The sequence below is a fragment of the Polyodon spathula genome, chromosome 10 (assembly GCF_017654505.1).
Source record: "Polyodon spathula isolate WHYD16114869_AA chromosome 10, ASM1765450v1, whole genome shotgun sequence".
Lineage (NCBI taxonomy): Eukaryota > Metazoa > Chordata > Actinopteri > Acipenseriformes > Polyodontidae > Polyodon > Polyodon spathula.
In genome coordinates, this window is record NC_054543.1 from 43816966 (window position 1) to 43832840 (window position 15875).

The 15875-nt window shown below is 37.7% G+C and overlaps 1 protein-coding gene across 6 annotated transcripts in view; it reads right to left on the minus strand.

Moving 5' to 3' along the window:
• Positions 1 to 15875, minus strand: part of LOC121322372 (nck-associated protein 5-like) — a 204984-nt gene that overhangs the window by 80811 nt on the left and 108298 nt on the right. For all 6 annotated transcript variants that reach the window (XM_041262231.1, XM_041262230.1, XM_041262228.1 and 3 more), the window contains one exon: positions 7291 to 7424. In XM_041262231.1, the coding sequence (XP_041118165.1) occupies positions 7291 to 7424 (134 nt within the window). The remainder of the gene's footprint in view (positions 1 to 7290; positions 7425 to 15875) is intronic.

The following is a 15875-nucleotide window of genomic DNA, read 5'->3' on the forward strand; positions in this document are numbered from 1 at the left end:
ACTGTAAGGCTTTTGAAACTCTTGCCTATATATTGCCCTGGCCTTGTAGGGAGTAACTAGCTTTTCTTAACTCAGAGTGTAGCTTTGATGATAATACTTTTGTTTTCATATGAGTTCTTTCTGCTTAATAAGTTATTTTGAGCAATAACTAAACCAATTAAAACTGGTTCTATAACCATTTACTTTTGTTAAAAGTGACATGATATAATTTTAGGTAAAGTGTCACAGAACACCTAATAACAAAATATAGAACTGAGTCACAAGGTTTTTCCAGTTTTTATTGTTATAAAGAAACAGGCTTGTAACCAACTGGTACCCAGTTCAAATCCCAGCTCAGCCATTGACTCATTGTGTGACCCTGAGCAAGTCACTTAACCTCCTTGTGCTCCGTCTTTGGGGTGAGATGTTGTTGAAAGTGTCTCTGCAGCTGATGCATAGTTCACACACCGTAGTCTCGTATCTTGTAAAGTGCTTTGTGATGGTGGTCCACTATGAAAGGCGCAATATAAAAAAAAAGATTATTATTATTAGTAGTATTTATTATGAAATCCCTTGCTTATGTACCCTTTAAATGGTAAAAAAATATTTGAAACTGTCTGTAAACATTGTGTGGTTTTCCTGTTTAATGTAAGCTCAGAATCAATGCAGGATTATTTAACTTAAAAGTAAGCTGTGCATAGATGGTGTACATCAGCAGTTTGCAATCACCAGCCTTGTCGTTGGACTTTGTGATGTGTGGGTATAGCGCTTTGCTGCCTGTGAGAATTTAGTAAAACTCTTAAATGTAACTTCTTGTTATCTGGGTTTCTGCTGACCATGGTGAAGTGAAGAAACAAAGATGTTAACTATTAATGTGTTTTGTCTCACACCAGGCTAGGGAAATTGGTCAAGGAAATTACTTAAGCTAGCTGTATATCTGTGGTACCAAGTAATTTATGTGCTCAGCTCAGAAAATTCAACACTGATGCCACCTCAGACATACCATCTCTGTACCAGGGCAGCACAGAACACCATCAACTGAGACTTGTGTAAGATCACCGATGTATCTTATTTGATTTGCTTTGCTCCTGTTTGTATTTTGATTCCTGAATAAACTCTTTACGATGGACTTTATCTGAAGAAGACTGATTGATTATTTTATGAAGAAAACAAACCTTACAAAACTGATATGACAAAACAAGTCAAATGGTTTCTGATTCATCACATTAGGTGGCGATTGTTATCTGTTTATAGAGGGTTTCCAAGATATAAAGTCCACTGTCTTGCTAGAGCACTTACCTAACTTATAAATACATATCGACTCCAAGAGGTTGATTAAAAATAAACACATCTGCCATCATACGAGTACTGCAGTGCTCTGATAATTATAGCTGAGCAAAGCACTATTTGCACAATTCCTGATTTTGATCGAGGAGGATGTGAGCTCTCGCTGTGATGATGTTGTATTCATTAGTCTTTCTCTGGAAAACATTAACATTTTCCAGATTGCTGAAGCACCAGACTGCTACTAGAATTCTACTTGGCAATACTGCAGGGACGAATAATTGTCCTCAGCGCTCTATTAACTTTCTCTTGTATTGAGTGTGAAGGTTTCCATGGAAACCAGGATAGTACTAAGGGGATAGGTAAGCCAAATTATATTCTCCTAAGTGCTGTTGGAAGAGAATGAGAACCTGCTATGGCAAACCTGCCAAATATCATTTTCCTGTAACCAGAAGAGCTCAATTTCAAAAAAGGTCTACCTGACCACGAAGTTGCGATGATCTGTTTATTTTTCTACATGGCCTGTTCCATAGTGGACAATTCAGCTTTAGTCTGTGGTTATGGCCTACACAGGTGTCAAAATTGCTTTGTCTATAAATAGCACATAAAACCCTCAAATAAAATGTTGCGACACATTTGGGGGCATACAATACTATGCCCAAGTTAAGTAAAGACATGTGTGGATCATTGAAATTGTACTATTTGGATGAATCTGCAATTCCTGATTTTGATCGAGGAGGATGTGAGCTCTCGCTGTGATGATGTTGTATTCATTAGTCTTTCTCTGGAAAACATTAACATTTTCCAGATTGCTGAAGCACCGGATTGCTCTGGTATTCATGTTAGCAATTATGTTACAGATGTGTAGATTGTCTATGGAAACAGGGTGATTTGGCAAATGCATGTGGAAGCAGGGTAATGGGATAATCACACAGCGCTGTTTATCAGTGGGTCTTCTATGGCGGTTTTGATGTGCAATTCCAACATACAGGAATATTTGTTAAAATTAGATTTTCCCATTTAGCTGTATCGCTACAAATGTTTAAAAAACATTCATGTTTTTCATTCAGCTGTAGCTCTATAATGTTTGAATGTGTTAAGTCCTGGAGTTTTAAATTAGTTTGGAATTTTATTTGAATATATTTATTTGTTCAGTGAACATTCGCCATTTAAATCTGTTGGATGATACACTGATATGAAATGTTGGACCCTTTTCATGAAACCTTTTTTATTGCTTTAATTTTTTATAATAGATTAATGTTAGGTGCATGCCTCACTAATCTATGTTTAGTTACAGAAGAACACGTAGCTGGTCCAAAGAGCAGATAACCAATGATGGAGAGTTGTGTATGTTTTGCAGGCCTGAAGACTGGAAGGAAATCAATTCATTCTTATTATTTACACTAGAGAGGACATGGAAGGTATTAAAATCCTTTTTGAATTATATCTACAGCTGTTTGACTCTTAAGGGACCCGCTTATGGGCACTGGGAAGCCTACATAGTCATGCTTCAGGCAAGTTCAGTCAGCAGCAACTACAATCTGAGGTTATATCATTTCACTAAATTACAATTATAAAAGACTGTAACTCCTTTCCTCCTGCAATTATAACACCCAAACCCCAAATTAAAGCGTTCACAACACAAATGTACCCAATATGACCAATAGTAGGTAATCCATTTTCTTTGTACACATTTTGTTCAAACTTCAATGGCGCCACACATTGCCAAACACACATTTTTAGCGGTGTGTCTACAGGACCACAAGCTTTACACAACTCTAGTTAAAAGAAAATGATAAACATAAAAACCTAAATGACATCCACACTTTTACCCACCACAGCTAGGAAAGAAATCTCGCTTGATATACTCCATTAATTTAAATCTGCCAGGCTGAAATCATAAAGCATTAGCGGCATGCCATTAACTGTATTGCAGTCTTAAAGGTCTTATTTACGGACTTCTGGATATCTTTTGAAAACATGTCCAGTATAAGAGAACCAAGGATGTTCTGTGCCAATTTCAATATCATCTTTGCTACTTTGGTAGGAGCTGAATTGTATTCAACTAAGTAATTTTCAACAATATAGTCTGCACCATACTTTGAATCACAAAGGCCGACTGACTTTCTTACAGCCGCTGATTGCTAACAAGGCTTTTAGAATTCTACTTGGCAATACTGCAGGGACGAATAATTGTCCTCAGCGCTCTATTAACTTTCTCTTGTATTGAGTGTGAAGGTTTCCATGGAAACCAGGATAGTACTAAGGGGATAGGTAAGCCAAATTATATTCTCCTAAGTGCTGTTGGAAGCGAATGAGAACCTGCAATGGCAAACCTGCCAAATATCATTTTCCTGTAACCAGAAGAGCTCAATTTCAAAAAAGGTCTACCTGACCACGAAGTTGCGATGATCTGTTTATTTTTCTACATGGCCTGTTCCATAGTGGACAATTCAGCTTTAGTCTGTGGTTATGGCCTACACAGGTGTCAAAATTGCTTTGTCTATAAATAGCACATAAAACCCTCAAATAAAATGTTGCGACACATTTGGGGGCATACAATACTATGCCCAAGTTAAGTAAAGACATGTGTGGATCATTGAAATTGTGCTAAAACAAGTTGTGAAGTTCAACAACAAAGATACACATTAAAAATCGTTGAAGTTGGAATGGTTTCAGAAGCAACAACAAATGCTGTGCGCAGGTTCTATTATAGCAGCTAATGTTTTTATACAAGAGATGCAGATTCTATTTGCTACTGCATGATATAGTACTGCTGATAAGAAGCTTAGTCTAACTGCAGACAATGATATCCCTCAGAAATCCCAGACCTAGTTAACAGGGCCTTCCTTAAGGCTATAGGGTAATAAATATGGAAAATACTGTGCATTGTTTGTTAAATTCCACAATTCAATTTGGGGCATGACATCCTAGTTTCATATTTACTGCAAACAAAAGTGTTATTGTTTTGTCCTTAATTTCCCATTGCAGCCAGGAGGGAGGTAGCAAAATTCTAAACAGCTGCTTTTATTCAACTCTCAAAGCTGCCCCATGCCCTGACTTTTTTTTTTTTTAATAAAGAAAAACACTATTTGCTACACAGCAGTGGGGTGTGTTTTCTATTCTCTAGACTCTCCTTTATGTGCCCGTTGAAGTCCTGTCTATTTCTAAACTTTTCCGTAAAGGTCTGTTTTGTAAGTGTTACAATCCTGGGATGCCAGAGGATTTGAAACAGACGCAATCAGGCTAGTTAGTGTAATTCTTGTTACAAAAAGGATTCTTGTGAAGCTCAATCCATGTGGCTTCAAAGGTGTTAATAAATACATGGATGACTGCAGGAGCACATGCACTAGAGATTGTAATAGTCAGGAAACAAAGACCAGAACCATGCATCTGCACTGCAGCTGACTCTCCATTCTGAACATTCTTCAAAGAAACAAAACTCTAAGAAGGTTCTGAGACTGTAAAACAACAACAAAAAAATGATAAATCTTTACGGCATTTAAACAAGGATATGTAATTGTAGGTCCTTTTGTTTATATATAAGGTAGACTAAGATATTTTCATATTGTCCCAGCCAACCTTTATGACTTACAATTGAAAGTTTCACTGTTTCAAAAGGGCTTGCTTTAAAAGAATGTTCTTTAGTAGAGTTCCTTTATATGCTTGGATACATTGTACAGCAATTTCTATGCATTCCTTCTTAAATTGACATTCACTCTTCTGCTTTGCTGGTTTTACTTAGAAAGAATGATCTCTTTAAAAGCATTGAAAATGTTTAGGTTTTTGAATTGCATTTTAAGTTCCCTCAACAAGATGAAGGCATTGTACCATCAAGCTTCTTATGAATGTTATTACATTGAATATTACTGACAAACTGGCTCATAAAGCTTTTGTCTTAATGGCCATGGAAATCAGTGCAGGTTCCTTTTTTTTCTGTCGGTGCTTTAATTATAGTCAACCTTGAGAAAGATGTTGGCACAATATCTCCCGACAGTCCGTATCGCTGGACTCAGCTCTTATGAAAAGAACCTTGATTAAACTTTAAACTCTAAAATTAAAACGCTGAGTTGAATTTTGATACATTGAGAGCCTAATGCTTATTTTGCTGACTGAGTCACAGTGTACATACCCTGAGCTTCACATGACAACCCTGACATGCAGATCTGATGCCAGCCTCCCTCACTGCTGCTGGTAATCATTGAGGAAGGGTCACCTGACCCTCCAGAACTATTTAATCACCCTGGAGTCTTATAACGTTGAATCAGTGCCACCCTGGAAAAATATGGCATGCAGAAAAAGGGTGAAAAGGCATTCCCAGAAAGACATAGCTGATAATAGCACAGTGAAAAAGTTTTGTCTGTCTTTGAGTAAAAACATGACTGCTTTGCCGGCGGCAGACACAAATTACTTGTTTCTTTCCTATGGACCTCATACAAGAGCCCTTCATGGCAAACAAGAGATATATGTAAAAAAAATAAAAAATAAACAGAACAGCACCAATTACTCAGCACCACTGTCAGTAAGTACAGTGAAACACTGCCAGCTATTAACTCCAGTCTCCTAAACCCCTGGCAGGTGTGCGTCCCAACCGAATCCCCCGTTCCCCCCCCCCCCCCCCCCCCCCCCCCCCCCCCCCCACCACCACCACCCACCCCACCCCCCCCCCCCCCAAGCACACTAAATAATGCAACGCTTGGAGTATAGTAATTCAGCATTGAGCACATGTGCAAGGCAAACTGAAAGCATCATTTAATGAGGATCGCGACACATCACATTTGTCAGACCCCCTACAGGTCCCTGATGGATCGTTTCCTACTTGTCCAACAGCAAGGTTCCTAAAAAGCTCCAGGCTGTTTCCTGGTAACAGATGCAGGCCCCTGGAAACAGAGGCCGAGTGGCTAGCTGTTCCTGCCTGCCCTGTTTTATAAAACAAAATACTTTTTCAAAGACCTTATAACAACAGTCAACCATAAAAAATAAAGTCTGTGACACAGATCTGACCTAAGAGGCTGTAGTACCAGCCAGGTTAAAATGTGTTTGTGCACAACTGGTTATTTAGATCAAAACGACACAAAGGAAGGGAGAAAGAAAGAATAGTATATTGTTGGTTGAAAGTATTTAATTAGTTATTGTTTCTATGTTTTACACAATCTGTATATCAGAAATATACTTTATATGCAAGAGAATTTAATGTTTTACAAAGGCACTTTAAAACAGGTTTTAATACACACGCTTTTTCAGCCAGCTTCATAGTTACCAATAGTCTGGAGGCAAAGAAGTTACACAAATTGATTTAAAGTCATCCAATCTTCGACTTCTGTTTGTCAGACATACTGTATATTAGAAGACAGCATAGTACCGCTCCAGATGAGACTAAATGCAAAAGCACGGGACCAGCAGCTATAAGATAACCTCTGGATGCTTTTCTCATTATGCTGTCTCTGGCTCGTTACATTTGTACTGGTTTAAGGCAAGGCAGTCAAACTTTTGTAATCAGAACCTACATATAAAACTGTTTGAGAGAATGTCTAAGGGGCTGGTTGAAAATAACTCCTCTGTCAATACTGATGAAATATCCTGTTATGGTGGAGACATCAGCATATTGTAATAGAGCTCAAAAACCCAAATAACCCTATACTACTAACAGAACAGAGAGACAGAAAAAACTAAATTGAAGATATTCTATAATCTCCATTAATAATGTAGATACACTGCAAAAGTAGTGCAGAGCAATACAAAGCTATTATAATAAAGTGCTGAATTATGCTATAATAAACATGTGGTGTTATTATTATTATTATTATTATTATTATTATTATTATTATTATTATTATTATTATTATTATTATTATTATTATTATTATCATTTAGCAGGCGCTTTTATCCAAAGCCACTTAGAGACTAGGGGGTGAACTATGCATCAACAACTGTTGCTGCTGCATAGTCACTTACAATTGGACCTCTGTTTTACATCTCATCTGAAGGACAGGAGACATGGTCTTGGACAGTATGTTGGTCTTGTACCTGGAGAGCTGCTGCTGCAATGAAATCATGTGAGCTGTGCTCTGCTCCGACTCCACTGTCACCTCCCCTAATCGTTTCTCACTCTCGAGTCTCAAACGTCTTTCTTCCTCCAACTCGTGTATCAGCTTCTCTCGCTGCAACAAAAAAAAAAGAAAACAGAAATGAATCTGTTCAACACACATTACGCCCGATAATTTCCCAGACCTCATCCACCCATAACTTGAAACATTCTGCTTCAGTACCTGTAATGATACCAGAAGGAATGGTAAAGTTCTTGGGAGGGACTGTAAAGGGACTTGACTTGTAGGTAACTCATGGTAGAGCTGGGATTGGCAAACAAGATTTAACCACAAGGCCACATTATCTATGATTTACATTCTAACTCAAAGCTGTTAAAACTGAATATTCTAATTCCTCAGATTTTAATAAGAACCTCTTAGTGTCAAAATGATTTTGCTAAGCCTCTTAAAAGCAAGTTTTTGCTCCTTTTCACGTTCCAATGGGTTTTGTCCTATAAGGCTAAAGCCTATTTAGAAGAGCTTTTGCAAATAGAGAGAAAGGCATGTGACACAGGAATGATTGCTGCATTTTAATTCTGGACACTTGAAAGATTAGAAAAACAAAAGCCATCATAATCACTGACTGTAACAGGTAAATATTTGCCCATTAAGGGGGATGGATGGCTTTTAGACATTAATATGTTTAATATGTTGCTTAGTTGATATGCAAAAAACATCATTCTGTTAATAGTGCAAAACCAAGCTAAAAAGGGTTTACATTCTGCACTGATGAACAGATTTAAAAGCCTTGTACAGATGAAGTATTACCATTCCCTATTTACAGACTGTAACAAACCGAGGTGTGCTTGCCACATGCAGGACCATCTTCACTTGTCTTTTTGTGTAAAGAGAAACCACTGGACCACCGGTCGATTGCTGAACAGGGCTGTGCCTATATATTTATACAAAACAAACAAAGTACTAACAGCACCAGTACTAGCTAAACCTTGTCAAGTTCCCTAACTATTACCGGGCAGTAATTGTTTACTGGTTTCCAAAACCTAGATACTTTTACAAACTTAGATACTTTTACCTATCAGGTCTGCCCCCCCTCCCCATGTATTACAGCCTGATTCAAAGGAACAAAACAAATCAGCTTGAAGACATTGCTGAATAAGTAGGTGTGAAATGGGAGGTTGCAAGCGACTGGATGAAATATGTGTACACTTGAAACAGAATTAAATAGGGAATAAGGATTTTCCGTCAAATAATTTTTTAAATACTATAGAGCCAAAATGGCCATCTTGGCGAAACAACTCAACTGAAGTGTATGTAGGTTATATGGACTTGTGGCAGAGCGATTGCCCTGCACAAGTGGGAATTAGTGTTGGATTTATTGTGTCTTTTTGGATTTTTTTTTTTTTTTTTTAATTAAATTATTGGTTACAGCCGAGTGCTACATTGAGTTAGGCTGCCTGCTAGGCTTGGTTGAGGGGCAGGGCAGCAAGTGATTGGCTGTGCTGGTCCTCAATCAGCAGATGGGCGGGTTTTGACCGAGTGTCCATCGGCATAAAAACATCCGGTGGAGATGGCATGAGGCGGTAGCAACATCATGCTGCAGAGAGGTCGAGAGGGCCGAGAGGGCCGAGAGGGCTGAGAGGGACGAGAGGGCCGAGAGGGCCCGCAGGCCCCGCTCTGCAGGAATGACAGCTTAGCAACTCTGAAACTGCAAGTGGCCATATGAAGCAGCAGGAGTCGTCGTATGAATACTGGCTCATCAGTAGGTTAGTTTAGGGGATAGTGATCTCATGTAATGTATAGCGAGTGTAGCCGGTTCCTGGAACGGGATGCCTTGTTTATAAGGCTAGCGCCCGCCGTGTGTGGCACCATTTATGTGTAGTTTTTGTACTGTGTTTTATTTAGCTTTTTTGTACAGCTTTCTGTATGTGTCCTCCATGGCTGGTAACGTCACATGAACATCTTTACTTTTTGTTTTTGTGAATAAATCCTGCGCACCTATGCCAGCGTTTCAACTCCACACCCAGTCGTCTGTCTGTGCTGCTTAATCAGCGGTTACCACACACGTGACACAAGCACCCTGTCACAGTACTGTGTGTGTGTGTCTGTGTGTCTATATATATATATATATATATATATATATATATATATATATATATATATATATATATATATATATATATATATATATATATATATGACTGCAGCATATGTTGTTTTAGAAAAATGCTGTGCTGATGTGTTCATTTAAAAATGTTAAACTGTTGAACTTTAAACCGCAACACAATCAAAGGATGTATACGAGTAATAAGAGGTCAAAAAGTCATCTTATTATTATTATTATTATTGTGGATCTGTTAAATCTTGCAAATGATTCCTTGTTACATAAATCCATACATACATTCACAGGAATTAGTGCACTGAATACAACAGTTTTCCCAAGCTTTAGATAAACCTGATGATCCCCCCTCCCCAGCAATCAGTACAAATCTAGAGCTTCCGTTGCTGTATGAGAAGCCAGGGATAATCTGTGCAAAATGAAAATGCGTCCTCATAACTTGATAGACGTAATGCAATCAAGACTGCACGGCAGGGATTTTGTGACAGCAGACTTTGACTAAATTGTACCTGTCTCAGAAATATAAATGCACGCAGTCACACTCTGGATATTTTAAAAGCACCCAGAAAACGAGTCTTAAAAATTGTGTGGAATTATTTGATCAACTGGGTTTACAAACCACATCAGAGTAAAAGTTGTTCTCAGCCCAATACTGTGTCTCATTATACTACAAATCTCTTCTAATCTTTATTGCACAGGCATGCCATTTCATTGACTGCAGCTGTGTAGCAACTGTAAAGCCAGTATCTGAGATTAAGACAACGTGGTGGTGAAAAGGACACCGGTAATAGAACTTAGAAAATCATAGGTTACAGCTGTGTACAAAATATTACAGACTAACTCTGACCTGTCTCTATAACCCATATGAGGTCAGAGGTCCATCTCGTGATCAAAATAAGCATAAAGAGTTTATAGATCAATGAAAACGTGAAGTTACTACTTCAGATGGTCCCAAAATGTCACATTACTACAACATGTCAGCCAGTTTAGGTCATAGGTCAAAGTGAAGGGTGCTGTTAGATTCTTAATACTTAATAACAAGACAATTGTTTGAGATTCTCAAAGCTTTTTACACTAAAAAGAGTTTGGTCAATTTTAATATAATATAAATAATATAATATAATATAAAAGCAACAAAAATAGAAGTAAGAACACAAGCTCAAAGCGTTATAGGAAAGGGGATGCGAACAGACCCCAGGTATTTTAGAGAACTGAACTCCTTTGAAAATCTGTCTAATGCAAAAAATTTATCTATGATAGGAATTCAATAGAAAAAGAAAACAAATACTGCTTGAAATCTATGGGATATGGGCATGTAGAACTAAAATTAAAGCAGCTATCTGGCCTTAAACAAATGCATCCCTTACAGACACATCTCACTGTCATGACAAATTCCAGCTACGGTCTTATCTCGAATAGTAAAGAGTTGTGTCCAAGTGATTTTATTTCCAACTTTTTCCTAGAAGGCTGGGAAGTAGGAAGCGAACTCTGCAGGGATGTGATGAATTGAGGTGAGATAATAATCCTTTCCTTGCCAATCACTGGACATACTGCATAACGAAGGACAAATAAGATGTTAGCTATCCGATTGACGATTTTATCTGGTATTGGAAGTGCCTAAAATATGCTTGATGTTTATGCGATTTAATTTAAGGTTAAAGTTACATTTCAGCCATCACCTCTCGATAACTTTGTAAAACTCAGGTTTAAAGCATTCCTGTAACCATTTACAGGAATTGTAACCATTTACTTGTCTCCTATAACTCAGCCCTCAGAACCACTAAAGTACCACATAATACATTTTTTCTTATTTCTTACATGCCCTGGGGGTCGTGTTGCAAATAGTTTAATGGTTAAAATCTGTTGTACCATCTGAATTTAGAGAAAATACATGTTTACACAGCTTTAGACATCTAAACATCTGAGTCAGCAAGATGACTGAAATAGAAAACTGCACACAAGGTGAACAAGAAGAAGAATGCATTACATAAGATAACTGTACTACTATTGTGGCAGTCGTGAAGGGGAAAAAGCTCAGCCACACATTCCTCTTTTGGGATGCTCAGTAAGCATGACAATCACAATCAAATGTATGTTGGGTGTAGCACTAGGAGTCTTCTGCTGTAATAAACCATTCCTGCTATACATCTTTCATACTCTATCAATAAAATGTCAGAAAGCATACTGAAAATTAATGTCACATTTCTAACATGCATTTCTATACCCCAAGGATGCAGGCTAGAAGCAATCCTTACATGCAATATAAACATAAATATTTCAAAGTGAGATCCTTCATGATATAGCTTCCTGATATAATAATAACAAGTCTTTGGTATACATACTGAGTTACCGATACCTATTACTTGATAGGAATCTCGCTATGTATTTATTTGTTGAGGGAAGCTACATTATATGGGTCTAGTTTAATACCCTAACTTGTCACCGGCAGCCTTGTTTAGAATGTGCTATTTTCAAGCGGATTTCACACGTTTCACAGAAACAGACCAATAGGGCATCCACACCTAAACCCAAGTATTATTTTATGCTGGTGTTTGTATGTGAATGTGTTTGTTTTGATTTGTGGATGTTTTTTTTGTTTTTTTTGTTTTTTTAATCTGTGTAACATGCATAAGCTCATTAAAGCATGAAATTGTTTCTGTTTAGAAATGGTCCATTCACAGATATACAAGAGGTCAATACACAATTATTTACTTTTTGTTACATTGCAGAGTTTGCACTTTTCTGTTATTGTTGTAACAAGAATAGATAACTGTGTAGCTTTTGGGGAATTTCTATTAGAATGTGCTATATTTGCACCAGAGTTTAACGGCCCCATTGCCTTAGGACTCAAAGAGTTCCAAGACCTTTAAGATACTGCTGATTTAATTAAAGGGAATACCTAAACAGAACTCTATGCTTCAGCCCATAAAAACAGTACAAATCATTCCTGTAGTTAAACACAGTACTCGCCTTGTCATCTATGACTGATTACCCTAAATGCCTTGGAAACCTATTTGTTAGCCTAAATTGAAATTAGCCGATCCATTTCACTAGAAAATGTACCGATATAAAATTTGACAGCTCGATAATGCACATACTGTACCACATGCATGACTTTTTTTTCTGAAAGACACTGCAGTGGCGCAATACTGCCACCCAGTGGAAGAAAATGGCCACTTTAAAATTTCAGTTCAAGATAATGCAGGAGTACACTGTAAACCTCAGTCATTCTTAATACATGTAATCAAGTTACATTAACATAAAAAATCATAACACTCATTCATTTTTAGTCAGTTGAACATTCAAATTTACTTTATTTGTTCAAACGTAAAATGGTTTAGGTAGAATCAGGGGATGAGATTCCCATCAGCCCTTGTTTGTTGTTTATTGTGTTGTTGGTGTATGTGCGGTTGCACAAGTGTGTTGTGTCTGCTTGTCTCTTTTGCCCTCCGTCTGCTTCCTTACATGTGTTCTCCTTGTGTTCAGTGGTCAGTCTTTGAATGTGAGCTCCGTCCCTTCTCCCTCTGCCTGGTTCCAGCACATGTAAATGCTGCCATTAGCACATAAGCAGAAGTTCTGCACTGGCAGCTAATAAAATTGCTTGTTGATTACACCTTCTGTTGCCTCAGCTAACTTTTTTATTGTTTAAATGAAATAAAATTGTTCAAACTAACTTGACTGTTAAAAAGTAAATCTAACGCTAATGGATTAAGTTAAATGAATATACATGCTATGAGTTTAGGCAGCCCCAGAGAAAGCTATAAACAAACTACCTATATTTCAAGATCGAGACTACAACTTGGCATCATTTATTTTATCCCAGCCTTCAACTGTAACCCAAAACGTGAAACATTTTATCACGAAACCCCTAAAATTAAAGTGTGGCAGTTTTCAAATGAGACTGAATAGAAACACTCTGATGTCAAATCTCATGGTGCTTCCCCCCCCATTATGTGTTTTATTATAACAATTCCCAAGCTGCTTTTAACCGGCTAAATAACATTGTGAAAACACAGTTTGGTCCGAATGGGATTAATTTACCAGTATCCCGCAAACCTCAAGAACAGAGGGCCTCCACGAAGCAAAGGTTCGCCTTTACTGGTGCTTCCCTCCATATAAGAGCTGGATAAAATGCTGCTGAAAAGCTGTTTAATTACGTGAAGCAAGCTGCCAGGCCGCATAAAATCCAAGTCACCACTAAAACCTCTCATGGTCTTGAAGAGACCAATAAATTGCAGGATACTATGTGAACCAGTCTTACAATCTTTCAGAGACCTACATGAGACATAATAGTGGAAATAAATCCACCACTACAGTAACATAAACCACCCGTCAGCATGCTTGAAGCATGACCAACATCTGCATCGGAGCGAGTCACTTCTCTACTTTTAAAGGTTTGCTTAACCCTCCAGAGTGAGGTTACCCAGCAGACTGGGTATTTAACATGAGGGAAATAAAGACCTGCTGGTTTCAATTAAGAGGCATCCCATTACATCATCCAGCTCTCCCTCATTATCAGTTCTATCTCATTCTGCAATGTCAGTATATTTATGAATCACATATAAAGAAAGGCATGATTTACTTCAACAGACCAATAAAATACAACAGTCTGGTAACATGAAGAGAAAAAACACTTATTAGAAATAACACATCAGCCATGAGACACAAAGTGACAGTGAAGGCTAATGCAGCATTGAAAGAAATACTGTCTTCCATCTAGCACATACATATGTGGAATGCAGCCTAATAGAAACATGTTATATTTGTCTGCATTTCCATTAGAAAAAGTCTATCAGTGACATATGCCTCCCGGACCCCCGCCATGACTTCAAAAGCAAAAGTTGAGATAAGAATAATATAAAGAAAACAGAGATCCATGCCCTACATCCACTGTGTGCGCATGTACAAACGTTTTCACCAAAACTGGACGTACAGATCTAGATATATCTAAATAGACTTTCATGCAGCCGCCCTTGTTATACATCCCATTTGTCCATATGGAGGTAAAAAGGCAAAGTGTCTGGTTTCTCCTGAATTAGAATCTACAGAATAGCTCTCACCCAGTGAACAGGGAGACTCTCACCCAGAGTCAACATTTTGCAATTTAAAGCATGCACTGGATCCTGATCTAACCCTACCCCTAATCCTGAACCCTTGAGAAAAACAAAATCGAGTTTTTGCTCTTCAAAGAACAATATACTGTACCCTGCACTGTACTGTATCACACCATGGTGCTAGACCCGTCCTTTTTTTTTTTTTTTTTTTGTGCTGTTCGTTTTTGTTTGTACCAACCTGTAACTTAAGAGAATCAGCCCTGACAATATATGAATACATCAGATGCTAATGGTGACAGTGGTATTGTGGGCTTGTTCTTCTGACATCATATTCCCTTTTACATAAAGGCCCTGCTAGATGATGCCATCTCATTAAAAATAACCCTGGGGGTTACAACAATAATTTAAAACTTTACTGGCAAGCTCTATATTTAGTTTTGTTTAAACTTTATGCAGTCTGTCTAATTTGCAGGGTTTTTTTTTAAATTGTATTTAATCAAATATTCACATATAAAATGTGTGTTAATTTTGGAGTATAGCCAAGCTATTTTAATACAGAACAGATGAACAGTTTCTTCATCCTAGACATTTAGTTTCTTTTGCCAAAATAGTTATTTATTTATTTATTTTTTATCATACTCTAATTGTTAGCATATTTAGCTTCTGTAAATGAGATTAATATCAGTACAGTATCCTGATATTAAGCTATAGATCAATGCGTGCTGTACCGTGTGCTAGATGACCGCGACTGGATTTATGCATCACGAGCCAAAAGCGAGGGCGCCAACGAAAGTCAAGGGCATCTACCACACGGTAGAGCCCGCATCGAGAGGGCTCTATCGCTATTAGAAAATGATTTATTTCTTTATTTTCCCTTTAAAAAAACCTTTAAAACCTATATTTAAAATGATATTTTGCCGTGTAACCTTCCGCTGAGGAAAATAGTCCTAATATCGTTAGACTATAAAAACCAATACACGCAGAGAAAACGTTATTATTATTATTATTATTATTATTATTATTATTATTATTATTATTATTATTATTATTTTTATTATCATACTAATATATTTATGTATTGGGTTCTTAGTATTTCTTAATATAATTTATCTGGACATCAATTGTTAAATAGTCCGTGTATTATGGTGTCAGCGTCGAAACTTGTTGTTGGAGGCGGGGCGTCATTCAAGCAGGCAGGGAGTGGATTGGCTGGTGCGGAAGAACTGAAACAGGGTTGGGAGTTTGACTGGCTGGTTTTGAGGGAGGGTGTTGTTTGGATCCAGCTGATGACATAATTGTGGACCAATCCAGTAGCTGCTAATTGAGCCTTCCTTACGGTGTCCTGCAGACATGATTTTGCTTGTCACTAGACCAGCGTCAGAAAGTATGTTTAAA